At 41.2% G+C, this 25,924-nt stretch overlaps 1 protein-coding gene across 1 annotated transcript in view; it reads left to right on the top strand.

Annotated features, from left to right (window-relative positions):
• The window catches only part of LOC114692867 (syntaxin-binding protein 4), a gene marked incomplete at its 5' end in the record, with an annotated part of 130,834 nt that extends 105,630 nt beyond the window's left edge, over window positions 1–25,204 (top strand). The window contains 2 exon segments of the mRNA XM_037201879.1: window positions 5,340–5,397; window positions 25,038–25,204. Coding sequence (XP_037057774.1) covers window positions 5,340–5,397; window positions 25,038–25,152 — 173 coding nt within the window.
• Window positions 25,205–25,924: the final 720 nt, after the last annotated feature.

Raw genomic sequence — 25,924 nt, 5'->3', positions numbered from 1 at the left:
GTGTGCCACCACCGCCACACTCTTGCTATGGCTCTAATAGCTCTGACCCTGAACACACAGAGATCTTGTGGGATTAAAGGCGTGTGCCACCACCGCCACACTCTTGCTATGGCTCTAATAGCTCTGACCCTGAACACACAGAGATCTTATGGGATTAAAGGCGTGTGCCACCACCGCCACACTCTTGCTATGGCTCTAATAGCTCTGACCCCAGACAACTTTATTTATTAACATACAATCAAAATAATATTTCAGTACAATTAGATTACCACCACAGAACACCAGGGCAAAAATCTGAACACATAATAATCCATAAATATTTAATAAATTAGTACATGGGCCAAACATAACAAAGAGAATCTGTGGTGGCGAATGGACTGGGGAAACAGAGAGGAAATCATTTTGTGTGGAAACATGATGAGTTTGAATTTAGATATGTTGAGTTGTAGGTGACAGCCAGGATTCTAAGTTCAATATGTTCCAGACTTTCACTCTGGCAAGATACTCATGCAGATTTTGGAGTCATCACCATGAAGTTTGTGATTAGAAACAGATGATCTCTGGTGGAAAGAATGTTATGTGAGAACTCACAGACAAACACTTCCAATCAGAAACAATTGCAGGTGCTTAGAGTTGTCAATAACAGTTTTTAAAAAAATATGAAAAGGAAGAATTAGAAGCAGCGTATATTTACATGTGAAGATTTTGTAACTATAGAACTATTTCCTTATTTGTAACAATGATTATTTCAAGATACTTATATTCTGTTATAATTACTTCCAAATCATTATGAAGAAATAAAATCATTACCATTGTGAATACCAAAAGATCTCTTTTATACGAAGTAGGCTATTTGTATGTCTGTCTTTAAAGTAGACAGTGATTGTGTTTCTATTACTTAGATATCATGGGGAGATTAATTACTGTCAGCTTAGTCTCCAGTTCTGTTTACAGATGATGTTAAGATGATTAAAATAAGAATCTTTGGTCTTTTAAAAAAATAGGCATTTGCTTTTTTCAGGTCAGAGAATGTCATTTTCATTTTTATTAGTTTTGTTATTTGACAATTTTATATATGGTATATAATGAATTCTGATTGCTCTCTCCCCCACACTATCTCTTGATTTCCTCTTCTTATCAATAACCCTGCCCATTCCTTATGAGTCCCTTTCTTATAATCATAACTTTGGGGTGGTTTTGTGACCCATTTTGTTTAAAAGTAGGGCCATTTTTATTATCACTGGATTGAAATTATCCAGTAGAGCCAGATGGGGTCATCAGTGGGCATACAACAGAAGGCAGTGACACCCCCTTCCCCGTCTATCTTAGAAAATAGCTCAGCAATGAAGGGTAGGGTTTCCTGAGCCCCTCCTCCATCCGACTGTGTATGGCCATTCTTTTTTTTTTTTTTTTTTTTTTTTTTTTCTTTTTTTCTTTATCTGGTTTTTTGAGACAGGGTTTCTCTTTGTAGTTTTGGTGCCTGCCCTGGATCTCTCTCTGTAGATCAGGCTGGCCTCAAACTCCCACAGATCTGCCTGGCTCTACCTCCTGAGTGCTGGGATTAAAGGCTTGTCCCACCTCCTCCTGGCGGGATGGGCTGTTCTTATGCAGATCCAGTGCAAGTATCCACAGCTGCCATGAGTTTCTTGCTGTAATGGCTATGTCTTTCCCAGAAAACAACTTTTTTTTGTTTTTCTTTTTATTAAGATATTTTCTATTCGTTTTACATATAAACCACGGATTTCCCTGTCCTCCCTCCTCCCACCCCCAGCCTTCTCCCCAACACAACCCCCATTCCTACCTCCTCCAAGGCAAGGTCTCCCCTGGGGTGTCAGCAGAGCTTGGTACATTCAGTTGAAGCAGGTTCAATCCCCTCCTCCTGCACCAAGGCTGAGCAAAGTGTCTCAGCATAGGCCTAGGTTCCAAAAAGCCAGCTCATGCACTAAGGACAGGTCCCGGTCCCACTGCCTGGGGGCCTCCCAAACAGTTCATGCTAAACAACTGTCTCACTTATCCAGAGGGCCTGGTCCAGTTCCATGGGAATTCCTCAGCTATTGATTCACAGTTCATGTGTTCCCACTAGTATGGCTAGTTGTCTCTGTACTTTTTCCAATCATAGTCTCAATATCTCTTGCTCATATGATCCCTCCTCTCTCTCATCTATTGGACTCCTGGAGCTCCGCCTGGGCTTGTCTGTGGATCTCTGCATCCGCTTCCATCAGTCACTGGATGAGGGTTCTATCATGACAGTTAGGGTGTTTGGCCATCTGATCACCAGAGTAGGTCAGTTCAGGCACCCTCTTGACCATTGCCAGTAGTTTATGGTGGAGTCATCTTTGTGGATTCCTGGGGACCTCTCTAGCACTCTGATTCTTCCTATTCCCATGGTGTCTTCATTTATTGTGGTATCTCTTTCCTTGTTCTCCCACTCTGTTCCTGATCCAGCTAGGACCTTCCGTACCCTAAGCTCTCTTTTCCCCCCGACCCTTACCTCCATTACCCCTCTCACCCCCAGTTTGCTCATGTAGATCTCATTCATTTCTCTGTTGCTGGGCAATCCCTGTGTCTTTCCTAGGATCCTCTTTACTAGCTAGCCTCCCTGGAGCTATGAGTTGAAATCTGGTTATCCTTTGTTTTACATCTAGTATCCACTTATGAGTGAGTACATACCATGTTTGTCTTTCTGAGTCTGGGTTACCTCACTCAGGATGATATTTTCTAGATCCATCCATTTGCCTGCAAACCTCAGGATGTCATTGTTTTTCTCTGCTGGGTAGTACTCAATTGTGTATATGTACCACCTTTCTTAATCCATTCTTCAGTTGAAGGGCATCTAGGTTGTTTCCAGGTTCTGGCTACATTACAAATAATGCTACTATGAACATAGTTGAGCATGTGTCCTTGTGGTATGATTGAGCATTCCTTGGGTATATGCCCAAGAGTGGTATAGCTGGGTCTTGAGCGAGATTGATTCCCAATTTTCTGAGAAGAAAACAACTTTCTGTAGCTTTTCTTCCATTCTTCCAGTTCTTATATTCTTTCTACCATCTTTCTTCAATATTCCTTGAATTTTAATAAGGTAGTATAAATATGTCTTCTTTAGGACTGAGAAAATGAATTCTCAGCCAACTCAATTTTAAATTGAACTCATCATTAAAAGACACAATGTTGGGCCTGCCAAGGTTGCTTGGGTAAAAGGGTTTCCATGCAAGTTTATGGCCTGAGTTCAGCTTCTAGAACCCACATAAAGGTGGAAGGAGATAATTCCACAAAGTTGGCCTCTGACCCCCAACATGTGCTGTATGTACAAGCCCACACACACATGCATCCTGCACATACACATTCATGATGATAAAGTCTAAAAATTTTTTAATAAAAAAGACTATCATTAAAGTGTACTTCTTTCTTCTATTTTATTAAAGAATACCTGTGACTTGAAGAATTGGGGAAACATATAGAATTGTACCAATCAAACAATTCACCCAGCAAATGAAAACCTTAGTCACATTAGGACAGCGGTTTGATTTCCCAGTGTTTACTATTTTACCCAAACACTAATCAGAGGGTTTCTGTCATATAAGCAAGGTCCTTACAGTCATCAGTCTTCTTTGTAGGCAAAGGGGCCCATCACTGTCAGATGAAACGATCTATTTTTTTTAAATGTGCACAAAGTGTAAAGACAGAAAGTAAATCAACTCAGTCTTGTAGCACAGCAACATGTATCATGGATGATCAGTGGACATGAAAGAACACATGCACAAGATGTCACTTCCTGTGTCACAGGATGTCACTCCCAGAGTTTTGCTTATACTGAGTTCTCAGAAGCTCTGAGTACTGCTAAAAGTAGGAATATACATTCATGAAGAAAGGATAGAGACCCAAGATGGCCTTGTTGATATATGGAAGAGACAGTTATAAAATTGTGGCCCACAGTCTTGGACTAGACTCAATATAAAGTCTTTCATTTGTTTTTCTTAAACAGACACACACACACACACACACACACACACACAGAATAATAGCCTCTTCTCAAAGAAATATATTCTCTAAGAATTAAATGGGAATGAGGTAAAGTTTTCTTTCATCCATATTGTTAAGTTTCCTTACAATCCCACCCTTGCTGATATTTATAGGAACGAAAGTCAAGTATTTGTTGTTAAGGCTCACTTACATTCCACATTCCACAACAGTAGCTGCCTGAGTAATGCAACCTTTTAAAAATGTATTAATGTATTTTATACCTATCAAAAGAGCTGTGATAACCTAATGTCATAAAACTTTTTGGAAAGGTCAGTTAAAATTTTTAGCAATAGCAGTCTATAAGACATACCCCAGTGATAGAGCAGAAATGGGTAAAAACCATTGCAGTCTAAAGAGATGCCGCCAACAATCTAGATGTAAGAAAATATGGCAGCCCAGCCCACTGACATAGACCTGTGATTCCAACTAGTCAGGAGACTGAGGTAAGCGGATCTCAAGTTTAAGGCCAGCCTGGGCTACAGAATTAGTCCATGGCCAACCTATGTAATCTAGTGTGACCCTGTCTCTAAAAAGAAGAAGCTGTGTAGCTCAGTAGTACAACACTTACAAGTGTATGTGTAAACGTTGGTTGAAACCTCCTCAGTAAACGGAGGAGAGAGGAAAAGCAGAACTCCTAGACAGAATATGCCCCCATGTTGCCTGCTTACTTCATTCCATATCTCTTTTTAGCTAACTATTCTCAACCCCATTACAGAAATGGAAGCTAAGTTTAGCAAATTGTTTGGCCTTTTATGTTTAGTGCACAAAATTCTTAATTAACAAAGTAAAATGCCACCATCCATTGTAAATCACTTTGCTAAACTTTCAAACTTAATAAGGAGTCTTGTCTTGTCCAAAAGCTACTTTCAAACCCCTGCTGATCTGGCACTCATGCCCGATTCCCTGTGGAGCTGAGTGAAAGAATGTAAAGGGAGCCAATTAAAGAAACTTTGAGCCAGAATAGACAAGCAGAGGCCATCTTGTCCATCCTTCTGCCTCCAGGCAGAAACCATCCGCTGCAAACACAGATTTCTGCGTGCATCCTGCTGACAAAAACGTTCACCACATGTAAATGATAAGTCATAATCCAGTTATTGCAACTAAAGCAGATTGTTAACTGTTCGAGACTTTATTTATTGGCTTGTAAAGATGCTGAGTCCCAGAGCTCATCTGAATTGTCTTAATTCTCCCTTTCAAGAAAATAATTTTGTGCAAGAAATGCACTCAGATAATTGTCAACGTGGGGGAGGTTTGTGTCCAGAAAATAAAGTTATCTTCATCATCATATTAAGTGTATTTTTGGTTTCCTTTCACTCTAGGCTTACCTTACGGGTGGGAGGCAGCTTACACAGCAGATGGAATCAAGTACTTCATCAAGTAAGTGCAAGCAGCTCGACCAAGTAAGCAGTTTTGCTCACATCTGGAGAGAACCTGGAAGTTGCAGAATAATCAGCAAAACCAAGAACCCCTCTTGGAGGTTACAAAAATTAGAACAAGAAATGAAGCCTCACCATCTTCATTTCATGTGATTTAAATGCTGATATCAGATGTCACAGGAGGGGGTAAAACCCTAGTAACAACTTCTAGGGAAAGATCCAAAAACTGGAACAGAATTGTGATTTGAACGTGAATGTTGCCTGCCTGAATTCACTTGCAGGATGATATCATTACCATTCTTAAAAAGTTAATATCTAATTAAAAATCTATTTGTCATGCCCTAAAACAATACCAACAGCAGTCACTGCCTTTAAATGCTGTACAGTATACACAGATAATTTATTCTGGAAACAATGTTTGGTCATTTCTGTTTGCCTGCAGTATTCCTGGTCATTAGCAGTGAAATATATAGACTGCATACCTGACATCATGCAATTCATGTGGCCATAAGAAATGACAGACAGTAAATAGTCTAAGATATAAATAGGACGGTATACAAACAGCCAGATCCCAGTATGGTAACATTAACCTTGAAGGTATGTGTACCACCTACCATTTTCCTTAATCTGTAGATGAAGAAAATCAGAAGCTTGAGTTGCTGCCAGGAAATCCACAGCTGCTCTTACCAAGCCAGAATCAGAAGCAAAGGCTCCTGGCCCAAGACCTTTTCTATTGTGCTAGACTGTCACTTACATTGGCCTTGAACGCCTGAGCAGGAAAAGACTCCCTTGTGTTGGACTGCATAGTTTTTCCCTGAATTCAGTGGGCTGTCAGATTTCTACCTTGTTCTGAATACATCCTTTGATGTCAGAACCAGTGTTACGAGAATGGCAAGGGGAAACCCACCTCCTAGCTGGGATTTCTAGAAAACCCCTTGTACATCCTTTTGGCAAAAGCTACAAGAGAAATGCCCTTGCTGTCCTTTCAAATGTGCACATACTTCAAGCAATATGCAGATTTTTACTTTCCAAATCTTGTGTCTCTATGTAAGTTCCTATGTTTTCTCTTAACTTCAGTTTCTCATCAAACAAGGAGAGTATGTTGCTATTGTAGAGTTGCTGATGTTAAGGATCGACCATGTACCCTGGATTCAGGAAGTGACTAATAACTACTTACCATTATTTTTCTTTGTGGAAAGACTATCATGTCAAGAAAGCGCAAAGCCTGCAAATCATCATCTTAAAAAGATCATAATTCAAAATTTCATGTTTGTAAAGATTTAAGGAAGACTTATAGATAAACCCTGGCCTAGTTTTATTGGCTTGTTTTTTCTTGTTCTGTTTGGTTGGGTGATAAAGCAGAAATGCAGTTTATAGTATGAAGTAGAGAGAAGTCTTGGAATCACATGTGTAGATCACACTCAGCAGCTCACTGCTCACTTCCAGAATCATTCCCCTTCTGGAGACAAGTGTATTCTCTGATAAACTGCATTGATCATGTCTGGTTTCTGGAAGAGTTTATGTCCTATAAACTATTGTAATTTGCATCAGGCTTCAGTTGATGTTCAGTGGCCAGGAGCACACTAAGTGTATTTGTCCATGCATTATAGCATTTAATCCTCTTAACAATGTGGTAAGTAAATACCACAGGGCGTCATGTTTATGACATCATGTCATCATGTTGATGTCAAGCTTCATCTCACCCTCATTCAAGCCTCCCAATAAGTCCCCAGAGGAAAGTCATGATCCAAAGAATTGGATCTACATTCAAACTGGAATTCTGCATTAAAAATATCCAAGTCTACACCCTGTAGACAGTTGTTCCACCTGAGCTGAGCTATGTCCGACCCATAACTGAATGGCAGGACCTCACTAGTGCTCTGTGAGAAAAGGGCACTAAGGGCAGAGTTGCCCATAACACAGGAAAAAACAGACCTAGATATGGCCAGCCAGAGAATCAGTTTGTCTCACTGGTCCCAACTTTTAAGCTGGACTTCTACTACAGAAATGAATAAAGCATATAAGAAAGGAAATAAATAAATAATAATAATAAATAAATAAATAAATAAATAAATAAATAGCCAGCAATCTCTGGCCACTCCAAACTCTAGCTCGATTCCTGTGAAAAGAATAGAAAGAGTAGATGGACATTTGCCCAGCCTCCTTTGCTACACTCAGAAAACAGCCCAAAGTGTGTTCTGGAAGCTCATCAGTTCTTTTATTGACCTTAATTATGCTGTAGGAAGAAAGCAAAAAGAAAAGAGAGAGAAGACAGACTTCTTTTCCAAAGGGCATGGGTGGGTATCATTGTCACATCACTGCAGCGGAAGAGACTGTCAAAGAGGCGAAACTCAGCAAGGTTACCCTCAATGAAACTGCAGGGTCCAGACACAGACCCAGTGTTCTCTGCTCCAAAACCACCCCTGCACACACACTGAGCTGCATCACTCCGCCTCCCTTGCTTTAAGGTCACTTGGTGAGAGGTGACAAGAAGGACATTTTAAGCAGATGTTGACTTAGGTAGAATGTTATACTTTGTCCATTTTAAAATAGCAGAACTTGCTTCTTCTAAGAACAAGTAGTGATCTTCTGTAGACTGGAAGGTCAGAGAGTGAAAACAAGAAAATCTAACACTGTGCCAGCCCCAGCCTCCTAGAAGAGTGGAATGCTTGCTATGAGTTAAGTCTTCCTTTTCAAAAGTGTAACCCTGTTCATCAACAAGAAGGAGTTTAGTCTATCTGTTATACCCGTGTTATATTTTTATATGTGTTATATCCCTACCTTCTTGTAGGGAGCCAGCCTATTGAACAAAACTGTTATGAGCACCCATCATTAAACAGATACAGTGAATTTTGCAGGGATTCTTAGGCTCCTCACTAGAACAAAGACTCAGCGCATCTCTCACTGACCTGGATGTGCCCATCTGTCTCTTCATCTTCACTACATTCTTCTTTTGTTTCTCTGCAGAAGCCACCCTCTTCCCAGGAGTGGTTTGTTTGAAGGATTGTAAAGGCCATATGCAGATGGATTTGAATTGCTCATCAATAGACTTTAAATATGGATTGCTCATCAATAGGCTTTAATATGGGCCTCTGGGAGGGCATAATGCTGGTTGTCCTTATGCGAGTCAAGGGCATCATTCTGGCTGCAGGTGGCTCTGATTGCAAAAGCCTTCTGATGTGGAGCGGAGAGAGAAGAGAGAGAGAGAGAGAGAGAGAGAGAGAGAGAGAGAGAGAGAGAGAGAGAGAATGGTCTGGGACCTGGAGAAACCTGGATTCTAATGCTGGTGTCTCCACAGAATAGCTACTTAACATACGTGTGCTTTAATTTCCACTCTATAAAGTCCTTGCCCACCCAAAAAGTTTTCGAATAAAGGGTACTCTTTTTACTCTTCCCCTCACTCTCTGACATTTTGATGGGGGTTTCAGCATGGTTCTTAGGCACAGTTAAGGCTGATCCCCAAATAAGCAACGCATACACAAGCCTACTGATATTTTCAGAAATATTAAGTTGTTGGTTTGTTTTCATTTTTATTTTAACCCCAGCCAAACTTTTGGGCCTGGGCAGCCTATGTTAATCTTTTGAGGGAGGAGTGATTCATTTATAGGTAGATGACACTTTTCAGGCAATAAATAACCTCACTTAAAAAGAATGACTAAAATTACCCTCCCAAGACTCTGGGGAGATGATGGTCTGCATACATATGATCTCCTGACAGAAATTGGCACCTGTCACTGTCGTCCCAGAAATGGAACTGTTACATCTGATGGAAGCCAAGCTCAGGCAAGGCAATGACTGTCAGTGCTGCCTCGAGAATGCCCAGGCACTTATGGTCCTTGTAGAGTATTCTGTCCATCCACATGACCATTACACTTCTATTAATACTGTGTCATCTACTTAAGTTCTGACAAGGAGAACAGAACTTCTTGCCCACCTGTGTAAACATGAATAATTGGTATTGGCATCCACTAGCGTCTTGTTTCATAGAACAAACAGACATCTGCTGTCTGTATTATGCAGTCAATACTGGCCTCATATAATATAAAATATGTATAAATCCACACATATATTTGTAAAAAATATGGCACTGCTTCTGGTTTTTGCCACCATAAAAGGTATCCTTAAGTGCTTAATGATAAAATGGCCAACACTTTAAGCATGCTGTAATGAAATTTTGGATGGATGGCCATTTTTCCATCTGACTTCCTTTTTGTTATTTGGTTTTTTATTTTTACCATGGGTAGGTGGGGCACATGCATGCTGTATTACATGTATGGAGATTGGAGGCAATTTTTCCAGGTCTTTCTTTGGGCTACGCTACCAAATAATGACACAGAGACTTCTTTTAATTATGAAAGCTTGGCCTTAGCTTAGGCTTGTTCCAACTAGCTCTTAAAACTAAATTAACCCATTTATATTAATCTGGCATTTGCCACATGCTCTTACCTCCTCAATTTGTACGTGTCTCTGCATCTTGCTCTCCCTGCTGGTAATCCCCTGAACTCTAGATCCCTTTCTGCCTCCGTCACCAATCTTTCTCCCTACTTTGGTATTTTGTGAATTTCAGACATCTCTTCAGGTAAGTGAATCCTCACATCTTCACACAATGTGATCTCCCTAGTTGCTTCTTCTGATTTTTTGCAGGGGTTCTCTTGTTCTGCAGCTGTGTTTAGCAAACTTCCTGAGGATTCTCCTGTCTCTTCTCCAATCTCACTATTGGGATTGCAGGTGTGAGCCACTGTATCTGGCTCTGTTACGTGGTTCCAGGGTTGAACTCAGCTATCAGTCTTGTCAGTAGGCACATTTATCTGAACTTTATCCAGGAACCATCTCCAGCCCTTCTCTACACAGCTCTTCTTTCTTTCATTCTCATGAAGTCATATACTAAAAAAGTTTATTGAGTTTTTTTATGATCTACTTTAGAATTACACATACATTTGATATTGTCATATATTCCAAAATTACTATGAGCTCTGCTGGAAACCAAATTTGTTGTAAATGGGATGTAGCTAACTAAGTATATTTCATTATACTTGTTATATCTTAGATTTTTGGAGTCACTGCTGTCAATGATGTTTAATTCTCCATTTCTGCATTATAAATTTTCTCCATGTTTGAGCTTAAATGCATATTTATGTTTTCAACCAGTTTTATAGAGTCTAGCAGTACAAGGGTGGCATACTGATTATTCTGGCACACTTGCACCTCACTCTCTTTCTCCCTCCTCTGCTCTATCTCTTTCTCATCTTCTCTCTCTCTCTCTCTCCTCTCTCTCTCTCTCTCTCTCACTCTCTTCTCTCTCAGAATTGTCAACTGCCTGGGAATGAAGCATAGATTTATAGAATACTTGCACCAAAACACAGTCATGATGTTATGACAGGATGCTCCCGTTCCTCACTATGTCTCAGGGCATTAGGGATACAGGGTTATTCTCACAAACAAGTCTTTCCCCAGAGCAAGAGATGAGAGACACTTCAGACAAATGCTGCAGAGTGTCTTCTATCGTCTATTCGCGCCATCACATGCCCACAAGCTATTGGTCACAAGGACCAGCCTGGTGCGAGTGTTATGGAGCAATGACCTAGGAATGTGAACAAGTAATATAGAAATCTCTAATATCAGGATACTTGCTTTTAATGCCAAAATTAAACTCCTGATAGCACACACTTTTACCTGGGGCGTATTGCTGCGCCTATTTTATAGAATTTGAATAATAGAAAAGACAATGAACGATTGACATTCTCAGTCTCTAGCCCCTAACTTTTTGCAATAGATATTATCCTAAGCAACCCAACAAAGTAGAAACTAGGAGATGGTGGAGAAGGAAAAGAGAGGAGTTGGTGTTTCTGGTTGGAAATTAAAAGATTCTTTTTTCGCTTAAAAACATAAATCCTTGGCAGATTATCTCAGCTTCACTTCAGTGGACATTGTCAAGAATTCTACCCCAGTCAAGGCCTTCAATGAATTAAACTGTTTTTGCTTCCTTTTCAGTGATTAGTAGTGGCCACTGACAGACAATATAACCTGTGCTCTCTTGCTAAGAGGTCAGCATGGGGTTTTATGCCACTGACCCATGGCTTGGTTGAATGTGTTGAAGCTCCTCGGGGATTTCTGCATGTGTAAGAATCAAGACTACCATAAATAGAATGCACAGAGACCTATGTGGGAAATGTAGCCTTCCCAAATGGCTCTCTCAAACCACTTCTTCCAACGAGTAAGTGGTGAGGCTGAAATAGTCCGGCACCCTATAGGGAGATCTCCCACTGAACTGAGCTCTCCAGCAGTACATCTAACCAAAGCTGAGTGCCAGGGCCAACTATCTCCATGTTAACTGTTAGAAGTAATCATGACATGGCACAGAACAGAGCATGTGTGAGGACTAAAGTTCAAGTGGATGAATATTGTTGACAAGTTGAAGAAGCCATTGAAGGGAAGAAAGGGTATCTGATAGGCTTGGATTTTAACATCAGCACCACCAAGTTTGAGAGTGACCTGGTAGGTCATTTCAGTCCCTCTGTAATCCCGATGCCTACCTAAAAACAAGGAGTGTTTGAGAATTGGATACATCTGGGGATGTGAAGCCCCTGGCAAAATCCTTGGTGCAGGGTGAGCACTGAGCAAACGTCAGCTTCCCATGCCGTCCCCACTCTGCGGCTATATGCCAGAGAAGGAGTTTTAAATGACAACATTGGTGCAGCTGCAAAGGGAAGACAGTAGCCAACACGTACATTTGCACTGCTCTCCAGCCAGTCAACAGCCCTGGGATGGGAGCAGAAAGGCTGCATTGATCACAAGCCCAAGACAACTTGCCCAGGATTTTCTATAAATACCTACAGAGAGGTGTAGGAATATGACGCGCTGGAGAAGAAATTGTCATTTAACTGAAAGGCCAGCCAGCTGGCTTGGGTTGTTCAGGATGGCAGAGCCCCTAAAATGAATAAAACATCTAGATCTACATGCCCAGCACCAAGCTCTGCCCCCACTTCGCCGATGACAGGTACAGCTTCACCTGAAGCATGTTTTCCCAGTGTCACATTCCCTGAGAGCACATGGCTACTCTGGACTCATCACCTTTCTGGGGTTGTTCTTTGAGCCTGTTTTAGAATGGTCTCTGCCTCCATGACCCTCCTTTTTAGATTTGTTTACCAAATACTGAATTTTTTCATCAACTTCCTCCGCTGGGTTTGGTTGCTGCATTGGTGTGCTAGTGCTCCTGTAAGGACACAACAGACAAGGAGTTTAAACAGCAAAGATATTTCTCACAGCTCTGAGTGCCGAAGTTGAAGTCTCAGCAGGACTGCAATCCTTCTCGCCCTGTCCTTTCATGGCATCGTTCTCTCTCTCTCTCTCTCTCTCTCTCTCTCTCTCTCTCTCCCTCCTCCCTCCTCTCTCTCTCTCTCCCTCTCTCTTCTCCTCTCCTCTCTCTCTCTCCTCTCTCTCTCTCTCTCTCTCTCTCTCTCTCTCTCTTTCTCTCTCTCTCTCGTCTCTCTCTCTCTCTCTCTCTCTGTGTGTGTGTGTGTGTGTGTGTTTCTCTGTGTCTGTGTATGAGAGAAAGAGAGCGAGAGCTCTCTTATCACGTGGACCCTGAGCAGAGGTCCCTTCAGGCCAGTAGTCACATCCCTCTGACTTCTAATGCTTCTTACCTTTCGCTGCACACAGTCTCCAAAAACAGGGCTTTTGATGAATTTTTGTAGGCCATGGCATTGTCCTCAAGTCACTTTTCCCTTAATTTACTCCTTTCCCTCACTGGGGCTTGAACCCCAGTTCCATGGCAATAAGCAAGCACTGAATTACATCCCCAGCTCCTCTTACCTGTCAGTTTGACACACGGTCTTGCTATATTGCCCAGGCTGGCCTTGAACGGTGATCTTCCTACCTTAGCCTCCCCAGTACCTGGGATTACAGGCTTGTGCCAAGACCTGGCTGTCTTAACTTAGTCTCCATCAGATCTACTCTTGCTGATATTTGCCTAGCTTTGCACAAGTTACAAAGAAGTTCTCCTAGCTCGTCTCTTTTCCTTTAGGCGCTACTCTGCAGAAGAAGCAGTTAAGAAGAATCCCAGAACCTGTCTGTGACAGCGTTAGGTTACTTAGTAAAGGGGAGTCAAGGTTCCTGATCAGCTGACCCTGAGCAGAGCTTGTCCTCCTCGGTCCAGTCTGACCTCGTGAGCCCTTGACATTGGAGGACAGAGGCAGCAGAGTCAGATAAGGACACGTGTTGATGGAAGTAGAACTGTTGCCCACGCTGAAGATGGGCACCATGAGCCTAAGACTGTGGGAGGCCCCCAGAAGCTGGAGAAACAAGGGACTGATTCTCCCCTTGAGCCCCAGAAGGCATTGTCGCCACTTGCTGATGTCTTCAGTGCACCCAGTAGGACCCACGTCAGACTTCTGATCATTAGCCAGCAAATGTAAGTCATTTTAAGTCACCAAATTTTTGGTGATAAATTATTGCAATAGAAAATCATACAGGGCTATGAGAGAGAGGTGAGAAGGACCTGTCTAACTGTATGTAGAAATGTGTCAGGCCTAGAGCTAGGGCACTAACACGTGTTATCTCTTAACCTATTGAGGAAGGTGTTATATGTCGCAGAGGTTGAAAATCTGAAATTCAGGGTATACATAACTTTCCAGAATTTCATATGCAAGCTGGAGTTGTCTACAGAGGTGGCCAATAGGAAAGAGTGATTGGTGCCTACATCTCAGTCCAGGCCTGCTCCTGTGTAACTTTGGACAGAGCACTTCAACCCTCTAAGCCTCGACTTGGTCAACTGTGGAAATTGTAGAGAAAAGTAATGTTTATGAGATTTTTATGAAAAGTAAAAAGGGGAAATATCAAAGAACGTTACAAACTAGAAAATGCTTATCTGACAGAAAGTCATATCCAGCTGCCTCATCCTGGAACATCTCTTTGAGGTTTTGCTTTGTGAGATGTGGTTTCTGTGTAGCCTACACAGGCCTCGAACTCACAATCCTCTAGTCTCAACCTCCCAGTGCTGGGACAGCAGGGATGCACCCCCACACCAACTTGAAGTCTGCATCTAATCTGTGATCCCATATCAAGGGGGCTTCAGTGGTCTCTTTGGATCACAGCTGGACCTTGCTGATGGATGTCAGCATTTATGGTTGAGTAAATCTCTGGCAGTGGAGGCCTTTGAGGTCTAGAAACATGGATGGAGTTTATTTGATCGCTTCAGAGGCTGAGAAATCCCAGTGTGGTGGTATGAAGGCTTAGGCAAACCATTCATCATCACTGTAATCTTTGGTAACATTGTAACATTTTGTACTCTAGTGGTTAAAACAAGATTTTTTTAAACTAAGGGTTGTATTCATTTACAATGAACAATTAAATCTTAATATCTGAGATTCTAATAAGTTTTTTTTAGACCACTGGCTTTTAGAAAATAAACTCTAGCCCAAATTATTTAAATTACCATACAATTTTAATGCTTGCCCCTAAATTAATGAATAGATCTTGCAAGTCAATTGGAATGAGACCATTGGTAAAGAGAAATAGCAATGCTAATTATTTGGTGATGTTGGTTTTATTTGGGTAACTCTAATTTCCCTGATAATGCTCAATTTCTATAAACACACATAAACCACTTAGGGTAAATCCACATCATTATCACATTTGGGAATTATCTGATCTTCAATTATAAATAAGCTAGTCTACCAGTTGTGTGTTTCTCCTCCATGGTGTGACTACAGTATTAATCAGAGGGGTTTATAGTGATGCATGCCTCAAGCATACGTTGATGCCACTCATGGTACGTGGGTACAGCTATGAGGAGATGGGAAAGACAGACATGGCCCTGCCCTGTTGAAGCCAGCAGCCTGGTGGCACAGATAAGATACATGACAACAGAGTATTACTGCTTGGAAAGCACAAAGCCTCTGAGTCAAGCTTCACACAAGCTTTATATTTTCTCGGTTGCTCACATAACATTTTTCATGAATTTCATAGGAAAGAATTTTTAAAAGACATAATAGCTTTACATATATAATCTATGATCATTGAATTAATCCTTTAATTAATTTCATTTTGCAAAGCTGAAGAGCCCCTTTCTGGAGGTCACTTAATCCATCCCAGAGTCTCGTCACATATTGCTATGGAAACTAGCCTGGATACAGAGGGTTGAACATAATGGTTAAATTCTCAGAAGTCATTAGTTGGATCTGGTCGCTGTCTGCTGTGTGCCAGCCCTATGACCAGGAGTAAACTCTGCTCCTTCTCAGATTCATTTCCTCCTATTGGTTCACCCACCTGGTCACACTTGCACAGGTGGCATCAGCAATATTTAAAGCTCATGGACCAGCTGAGCGTTTTCTTTCTTTCTTTCTTTTTCTTTCTTTCTTTCTTCCTTTCTTTCTTTCTTTCTTTCTTTTTTTAATCATCATTAAACGAGTATTTTTGCCAGGAATTTTCTTTCAGTATTCATCTTTTAGTAGTCTATTAACAGCAAATTTTCTAATATTACACACACACACACACACACACACACACACACACACACATACACACACATACATCTTTAGATTCTTGTAAACAATTTTATACCTAAGACCTAAAGATGTTTTCATTAATTGAATCTTAATATTGGCTATCTGTTATATATTGCATAGGAGTATCATAAAAACAGAATAAAAATAAAATTCTAATTTATTCCCTTTAAAGCAAATATTCTTTTAAGTATAACTCTTTTGCTGTCATTAATACTTGCACTTTGTGGCCACTTAGAAATTTCTCCAGTACTTCAACATTACTGGGTCCTGAAACAAATTATATTAAGAAGTCTTGCCTTTTTTTACTTTCTGATTTTATATATATATATATATATATATATATATATATATATATACATATATATATATATATATATTCCCCTAAAGTTATATTGGAAATGTATTACCTTTGGTTCATTATCCTGCAGCTTTGTCGTAGGCATGATAAAATAATCCAGGCAAGTCTTCTTATCTCACAGTGACACAGAGCCCTGTCCGAAATGGAGAATGAACAAGGGGACATCTTTCACCATCACAGTTAAGAACAGATTTTTGTAAAGCTTTTGTACTTTTTGTGTTTAAGTCACTTTTTTTCTAGAGACTGTCCTTAATTTTTATTTTGAAAGAAATAAATTTGCTTTTCTTTTTGAAAGAACACATTTTGATCCTCTAGCTAAGAGGTAAGAAACATAAGGAGGGTAATTATAATGGGATTTAAATAATTCACTTAACATTTCTTTGCCAATAAAATAGAGCATGTTCTCTTGGGCTTTTTTAAAATAAACTCTACAATATGTCTTTCAATTTACTAATATTACTTTTAAAAACACGCAGCACCGGCAACCTACTGCTCCAAAGCTATTGATTCCCAACAACAGATCTGGCAACCGCTCAAAACAAATGGCCTTTCAGATTTTCAAATACATCTGAATGACTGCTGATGACTCCCCAAATCAGGTCAGATGCAGTGTCTCTGCAGAAACATTTGCCAGGGGTACTGCGTGTTCAGATGAGGGCTTCTTTTGTGTCTCATAGTCAGCTTCATTTATTTACCAGCCCGCTAAATTTTTCATTCTGAACAGCAAAATCTCCCTTTATGAACCATGAGGTCTTTATTAATTAAACAGAGTAGTCAGCTGGACTGATTTATTCTCCATCCTTAGTTGAATTGCCCAACACGCAAATCAGGGGGAAGTATTTCTAATACTAGAATGTTCTCCAAGCAAGTAAATCTAGGATTATCTCATCATACTGATTATGTCAAAGAGCATTAACCACAGTGCTCACTAAGACATAAAACTGAATGGTGGACTCAAGCCTGGCTCCACTCCAGCACTACAGGCAGAATTCCAAGGTGTTCTTGCACTAATCAAAAAGCTCTAATTATCAATAAAACTAGATGTGATCATTTCTTGAATGTGTGTTCTTTGTCAGGCCCTTTACACACACCACCTGGGCCTCAGAAGTTCTGTCTCATGGGTTCTGATCATTTTGTATTCTTTTGTTTCCAAAGATCCAATTGTAGACTTTGAGGCACCAAAGCCTTTCTTTGTTGCATTGGTTTTATTTTTCCAGTAAACAGTTACAGGTATTACATGTTTGGTATTTAGAGATGTGTGTGCAGGTAGGGTTTGGTGGTGGTGGTGGTGGTATGTGTGTGTGTGTGTATTTCTTTACCAATGAAATCAAGCTATTATTTTAGGCATCTATCTTTGCCGAAAAGTATATTATAAACAGAAGATTAGTCAAACAAATATAAATTACAGTGTGTAAAATATAAGTTACAGTGTGACCTTTGAGTGAGGTCATATTTTGCATTAAAGTCTTGATGATTCTTGGGAGTTTCCCTTGCACCAAGTTTCTACCTGACCCTGAAATGACCCCCATTGGGACATCTCTTTCATTGCTCTCCTCCTCTAATCCCCCAACCTGATCCCTCATGTTCCAATCCCCACCCCCCCAGTTTACCCAGGAGTATTGGAGAAATTATTTGGCCACTACACGTAGTTAAAAGGATATTTATTTAATGGCGAAACTCACAAATTAAGTAATGGGTAGGTCGCAGGGTCTGGGAAGGTGTAATGCAGTCCAGCGGTGTTCTCCGGAGCTCTACACAGTCAATCTGCACTGGTCAGCGTCCCGGCACGAGAGAGTGCCCAGAGCAAGCGCTGGCCCATCCAGCTCTCGGGTCCCAGGCGCCTCCCCTCGCCCGCCTCGTAGGCGTGACAGTTGCCAGAGTCTCAATGGGGGTTGGAACTTCCATAACCAAGCTGGAATGGCTACCCACTACATCTCCCCTTTTTGTCTAAATAAGAAGGTTCTAAACTAATACAAGACTATATACAAAGGAATGGTTATCAAATATTGTCCAGAAATAATGAGAGATAATGACCTAGATAAGATGTAACTACAACCAATGCAAACAATATCAAGCAAGAAAACACATACTAAAATCCAGAGAAGTATAGAGCATAGTAAACAGCATGTTATAAAGATCATTCAAAGGTGTCCTATCCTAAAGAACCTGAACCTAATACTTAATAATGTTCTATCTAAGATATTATATATACTAAGTTGTAACTATAACTGCTAGTCTTCAATCCCATCAAAGACCTGAGAAGGAACATAATGGTACCTGAGAAATGGTAAGACGGATGCAAGCAACTTTCGGGAATCTTGCAAGAGTAGACCAAGACAGCTGGCAGCCTGGACAGTCACCTAATGTTTCTCAGCATTGTTGTGCATTCAAATTGGCTACAGGCCTAGAGTATCTGACAGACCATTTTCAGAAGCAGGATTTGAAGACCATCTTACCCTGTCTTGGCAGAGTACAGTGGTCGCTTTCCTTGTGTCCCGCTTGTCCAGAAAGGACAGCATTGCATTTGTACTGTCAGCCGTCAAGGCAAGGGCAGTTCTTTGCCCAGTAGGCATTTTGTGCCAAAAAAGACAAACTTCCAAATGGAAATGTCTTAGAAGCCAACATTCTCTCGGGATCGATTGGTGCAGCCAGGAGCAATTGTGTCTCACATCAACAGAATTTAAGTTATTTAAATGCCATATTCTCTAGGTCTATGAAGTGTTTGAAGATTACCTATCTATCTGAAATATATCTATGTATACCTAGAAGACTTAACTAACATGGCTACAAATATGATTATCATAGATGACTGATTATTAATCTATTTTTAATCATCATTACAATTTTAAATGAGTTATAACATAATACCTCAAACAAGAATAGAAATATATATATATATACAGTATAAAAAAATTAACTTCAAGTTTGTATCAATGAAACTTAAAACTTTTATACCAAATGTAAAACATTTTAAAACAAGTTGTTCTTTAAAAGTAGGTTCATTAATCTACCCTTTTATCTTATCATCTCCATATCCTCCTATATATCATATCCCCTTTTGTTTTTTTAGAAAGAGATCACATTTATAATCAACCTGTTTTAAATAAAAATATTGGTTTTTCTCTGTCCCACACCAGAGGGCTCTTCTGATTTGGGACACAAGAATCCTTAACCATTTTTTTTTTTTTAAAGCAATATGTCTGGGTTTAGAGGGGGAGTGAGCCAATTCCACTCTAAAGCCAGTTTGGTATATTTGGGAATTTGGGCGTAGCATCTCTTACTACTTCCTGCTGGAGGGGGCGCTGTATCTTATGGGGACGCAAAGAAAATTTTAGACCTATGGGGTAGTCCGTGAGGCTGTATTGTGTGAACCAGTTGCCTTGAAATAGATCTGGATGTTGGATCATCTGGGCCATGGTGTCATCGAGTCCTTTCAGGGGGTCTTGGCTGGTGAAACCTGATGTATCTTAATCTGGAACAAGTCCACAGCCTCTGGCTTTCTGTGGAAACAAAAGCAGAACCTCTTTTCCAAAGTAACATATCCTTATATCCAAATTTTGAAGTCAAGGTACCTTTAAAATATACATTTTGGCATAACTCAACAGGTTTTGTAATCAAATGTTTTCTTTAGTTATGAATATCAAAGAGAACATAATCCAGATTCTCTGTGTGGTAGCCATCTTTATGTGGCTTATGTTTTATATTACCTTGAGCCTTGAGCCTATTGCTTTAAACTGTACCATTGTAAGCCTGAAACGGCGCTGTGGCTGCTGGCTCCGCCCACTTCAGCTTCCAACATGGCAGTGGTACGTTTTCCGCCAGCTCTGGGAGTCATCAAGTCTCAGAAATAGTGGGTCTAAGCTTTTATCAAAGCAGCGTGTAGCCAGAAACCTCTTTTTTTTTTAAAAATACTAGTAAAGACTAAATCTACACACAGCTTAATTTGCCGCTGGCAGATGCCTCATTTCCGCCATACTGCCGGTCAAACGCACCCGCCAGGAACCCGCAGTGTTCAAACTTGCGTTTTGCGGCGTCTAGCTGCCAGTATGAGACAAGAAGCAGGAACCTGGTTTTTGGCTCTGTTTAGAATTGGTTATTAAATATTCTCAGGTTTAAGGTGGAAACTCGAGCCGTTGGGCGCCATTTGTAGCTGGAGGGCTTCTCTCCAGGTTCCCCAAGCCCCAGTCCACAATCCACTTATAAAATAATCACTCAGACGCTTATATCACTTATAAACTGTATGGCCATGGCAGGCTTCCTGCTAACTGTTCTTTTTATCTTAAATTAACCCATTTCTTATAAATCTATACTTGCCAACGTGGCTGGTGGCTTCCCGGCGTCTTCACATGCTGTTTTTCCTGGCGGTGGCTGCAGTGTCCTCAGGTCTTTTTGTTGCTATATTTGTGGTCATTGATCAGTGTTTATTTAACTAGATGATATAGTCGTAATTTTTCCTCAGTTATGATAAAAGATAAGTTAGCTATAAAACCTTAACACAAATATAAGATAGATAGGACATCTTCTTTAATATTGTAACTATAATTCTTGCTCGGTAATTGTTTTGTTATATGTAATTTTACCATGTTAAAGTTAAAACCTTCCTTTTTAAAAAAAGAAGAAAGGGGAAGTGCTGTGGATATCACTCTATGTAAATAAAACACTGATGGCCAATGACCAGGCAGGAAGTATAGGCGGGACAGAGAGAGAGAGAATTGGGGAAACAGGAAGAAGGAGGAGAGAGACTGCAGCCACCGCCAGGAGAAGAGCATGTAGAGATGCCGGTAAGCCACCAGCCACGTGGCAAGCTATAGATTTATAAAAATGGGTTAATTTAAGATAAAAGAACAGTTAGCAAGAAGCCTGCCATGGCCATACAGTTTATAAGTGATATAAGCGTCTGAGTGATTATTTTATAAGTGGATTGTGGGACTGCGGGCTTGGGGAACCTGGAGAGAAGCCCTCCAGCAACACAGGAGATTTCTTCTATTTCCCTTCCCAGGGAAATCCATGTGTCTTTTTGGGCCTCCTTGTTACCTAACCTCTCTGGAGCTGTGGATTGTAGCATGGTTCTCCTTTACTTTATAGATAATAATCACTTATGAGTGAGTACATACATGTTTGTCTTTCTGGGACTGGGTTACCTCACTCAGGATGATTTTTTTCAAATTCCATCTACAAGGATGACCCCAGCTAAGACTACTAGCAATAGTGGATAGGTAGCCTAAACAGGCCATCTCCTGTGATCAGATTGGTGACTACCTCATTGTCATCAGAGAGCCTTTGTCCAGTAACTGATGGAAGCACATGCAGAGATTCACAGCCAAGCACTGGGCCCAGCTCTGGGAATCCTGTTGAAGAGAGGGAGGAAGGATTATACGAGCCAGGTCATCACAAGGGAACCCACAAGACAACTAACCCAGGCTCATAGGAGCTCACAGACACTGGACCGATACCTAAGGAGACCACATGGACCAACCTAGGCCCTCTACATATGTGTGACAGTTGTATAGCTTGGTCCACTTGTGAGAACCTAGGGCCTATCCCTGATGCTTTTGGGAACCTATTCCTCATACTGGGTTGCCTTACCAAGCCCTAATATGAGGGGAGGAGATTAGTCCTACCTCCAGTTGATATGCTGTGCTTTGTTGACACCCATGGGAGCCTGCCTTTGCTGAACAGTAACAGAGGAGGAGTAGATTTGTGAATCTGGAGGGGGAGCACAGAGGGGAAACTGCAGTAAGGGTATAAAATAAATGAATAAATTTAATTTTAAAAAGTGTTGATGAAGGTTATTAGCAAGAACAGACTTCAGGTAGAACTTTCTAATATCAGTTGCAGAGAGTTAGTAACTATATCTTTTCTTAAACATTTTGCTTTTATTTACTCTGTGTTACCAACTTACCAAGGTCTATTTGGTTACATAGTTAATATTTCAAGGATGAGAGTATCACTTGTAAAATGTCAAATAGCAAAGCATGTACCTGAACTTATTCTGCAGATAATTATTCTTGGTTTTCTTACTTCCTACTCCCCCCATTCAAGTAACATTATAAGGGAAGAAGTAGTTAAAATAATTTAAATGACACTCTCTGAACTGCACCAATACATTGTAACTGTCTGTGCTGGTAAACAGTGAGTCTCTAGATACTGAGACTGCCAAACCCACAAAGCAGCGTTCCCAGCACACTCCTTTCAAACATGCACTCTGTGCAGCCTGTCCGTCTCACCTTGCAGGGGTGCTCCAGCCCTGGTTACACTCCTTAATGTTTCTTTACCAGTGCTTTCAGTTTAGGCCCCAAAAAAGGCCTTGAAATGAAATGAGTCGGGGCTAAGCTGATGCTCTACTAAGGCGAGCCTTTCATGAGAAATCCCTTTAAACCATTTTAAAAGAGTGGTAATATTTGCTGAGAGAGAATAATGATTCCTTTTTAAGGTTTTATTATTGTTGATAATTTCAGACATGCCTACAGTGTGCTTTGATCAAATCCGTTCCCCCATTCCTCCCAATCCTCCCTCACCCACCCATTCTCCCAACTTCATGTGCTCTTTTTTATCCCCCCCCCACCGCCCAAGCTCACTAAGTCTATTTAGCACTCTGTACATGCATGTAGTACAGTCCACTGGAGTGTGGGTGGCCTCTCAGGAGCCAAATCCCTGAAAAAAAATAAAGAAACTGACTCTGCCCTTCCCCACAGCCATCAGGTGCCAGGAGCTCCTCGGCTAGGTGGGACTTCACGTACTTCTCCTGGCTAGGCAGGGATTTCAGCTGGCCTGATCTTGTGCAGGTCCTGTGCATGCTGTCACAGCTCCTGTGACTTCATGAGTGCAACAGCTCTGTCATATCCAGCCAGTACTTTCCCACTGCAGACATTCACTGCCTGTGACTCTTTCTGTCCTCTCTTCCCCAATGATCCCTGCACCCTGTCGAGTGGGGGATGACGTCCCATTTAGAGCTGGGCACAGAGCTCTCCACAGACTCTTATTGTCTGCATGTCAAGCTGTTGTGGATTTCTGTATTCATCACCTGATGAGGGTTGAGAGATGTGCTGATACATGGATATGAAGATAAGACTTTAGGGGGCAGTTTTATCACTATGTCCATTTAGCAGAATAAGTAGAAGGTTCTTCTCTCTACAGCCTCTGACCCAGACAGCATGAGTTTTTAGCCCCATAGGCAGTACCAGGCATGAGTCCCATCTTATGGAACAAGCTTTAAATCCAACCAGTGACTGGTCACTCCTGTAACACCGTGTCACCAGCATGTGGATCTTGGCAGACCTGTCATTGTAGTCCAGGGTTCGTGGCTGGGTAGGACTGTTGATGACTCTCTCTCCTGGCAGCATGCATCAAACCTTCCAGCACTATGAAAGCTAGCCAGTTAGGGAAGAAGCTTCCAGGTTGGTACCAGCTTGATTTCTCCATGTCCTATGACTCAAGTACATAGTGTCTTCAGCAGTAGGGTCTTACTATCAAGTTCTGGAGGGAAAACAAGAGCAATAGCTCCAGCCTGTAATTTTTTTGGGGGCTATATGGAACCCCACTTACCAACAACTCAAAAGTAAGTCACTGGTACCTGACACTGGGCTTTTTATTTGAAAGTCTATTATGTACAAGATTGGCATTATCCCCCCAGTGATAAGGTAACATAATTTAAACACCTTTTATATATGAATGTATTTTAGGAACCGTCTACAATAATAGGTTTCATGTGGTTTTTCATTGATCTTTAGTATTAGTTATCCCTCACCATACTTCTCTCAGCACACTCACTCTGGAAACTATGAAGAAACCTGGGCCTTGTCACCTCCACATTGACTCTTAAACTACTTGAAGTCCTTTACCCCATGGTGAAACTATTAGTAATCTACTCTTATGGAAAGATAAATTCATTAATGTCTCTCCAACCCCAGCCCACCACTCTAAGGGGCTGGGCATACGGTAGTAGACGTGGAAGAATCATCCAGCTAGAAGCTAAGTCAGGGTAGGAAATCTGAGACACACATCCACTGGGTGGGAGTGTGGTTGGTGGCACTCTGCCACCCCCTAAATGTACCTCTTACCCTAGTACCCCTTCCCCATCTCTGCTCTGCTCTCTTCTTCCCACAGTGCTCTTCAGGACTAGTCATTTGTTCTGAGAATGCATCAGGCACCACAAATACAGAGATAAAAAACAGTTCCTGCCCATCAGGGAGCTTTCCGAGCAGCAGGGAGGCTGACAATAGACATGCATTTATAATGTAGAAAAATTAGAGCGAAGACTATGGGTTCAGATGGGAGGAATCTTAAGGAGAATTTGCTTCTTTGGAGTTAGTGTGAGGTACCTCCCAAAAGAGGAGAAATGTGGCCCAGAATCGTACTGTGGAATGTGTTTGACCCAGAATCGGTTAGAACCTAGTGTTTCACCCACAAGTGACAGTGTATGCTTGGTCATTTAGAAAGGTCCCTGGGCTGGAGTGGAGAATGAACTAGGAGAGAAATAGAACCGAAACAGAAGCTCTTTCAGTGTACAAGACTATTAACATTGGAAAAGGAAGAGAGGAGACAGACTCCAGAGATGAGGCTCACAGCTAGAGCCATAGGACATGCTCACAGACACCATCGGGTGAGGAAAAGGGAGTTTGAGGTGATACTATTCCTCTGCATTCATGGTTACAAAAGACCCTTAAGACATCTCCAGGATCCAGTTCTAACTGCTTCCTGTCCCCCAATCAGTACTTGTTTGCCTGGGTAGAAAGACAGTCTTTCACATTCTAATCGGCGCTCCTTGTTCTTCTCCAGTCATGTGACACAGACCACATCCTGGATCCATCCCATGATGAGTGTCCTGAACCTGTCCTGCTCAGAGGAGAATGAAGAGAACTGTCCCAGAGAGCTAACAGACCAGAAAAGCTGATGGCCTTCCATGGGAAACGGCACTTCCGAGTCTTCCGGCCTTTCAGTCCGTGTGCACAAACCAGACACAAGACACACACACCGTGAGAAACGGGAATCCAGCATATTCTCCCCGGCGGGGTGTCAAGTTGAAACTGTGCTGTTGCTGTGTACATGTTAAGATCAGCTGTCACTGCACTAGTTCTTTGAAAATAATGTAGTTGCATTTGTTGAAGTCATATATAATTAGATTTTATATGCATATAACTTTTCATATATAATTAGGTCTATATAACTTAGTATGTAGGTCATTGTTTGGTATTAGATGCAATGGTTTTTTATACAAAACTTTATCTTGGAAACTTATAGGAACATAGGGAACTACTTTTCTGATAATCCCCCTCTCTAATCACAGTTTAGGAGCGTGATCTGAGAAAGCCTGGGTGGGGAATGCTATACAGCTACCCCATTAGCTGCTAAATACAACTTTTTTTTTAACAGATATATCATAGGACACAATCTAACTTGCATCATTAGGAGATCTCTATCATTTATAAAATGCTTTCAAACCCCATTTTATTTAAACCAAAGAGCATGGTTATAGGGCTGATCTATTGACCATTTTCATTTCATGTCTTCAGCTGGAGAAACAGTGGTTCAGAGAGACAGAGCGTCCTGTCCCAGGGCCCAGACTAACACCTCATCTTCTGATCCATGTCCAGTCCCCTTCGCCCCGCTCCCTACTGTCCTCACAGAGGGAGGGTGCAGTCCAACAGAGCACCTTCATTCTGTTG

Source organism: Peromyscus leucopus, unplaced genomic scaffold, assembly GCF_004664715.2.
Source record: "Peromyscus leucopus breed LL Stock unplaced genomic scaffold, UCI_PerLeu_2.1 scaffold_214, whole genome shotgun sequence".
In the NCBI taxonomy this organism is placed as follows: Eukaryota; Metazoa; Chordata; class Mammalia; order Rodentia; family Cricetidae; genus Peromyscus; species Peromyscus leucopus.
Note: the sequence above shows the minus strand (reverse complement) of the source record. Positions and strands in the feature narration are given on the sequence as shown.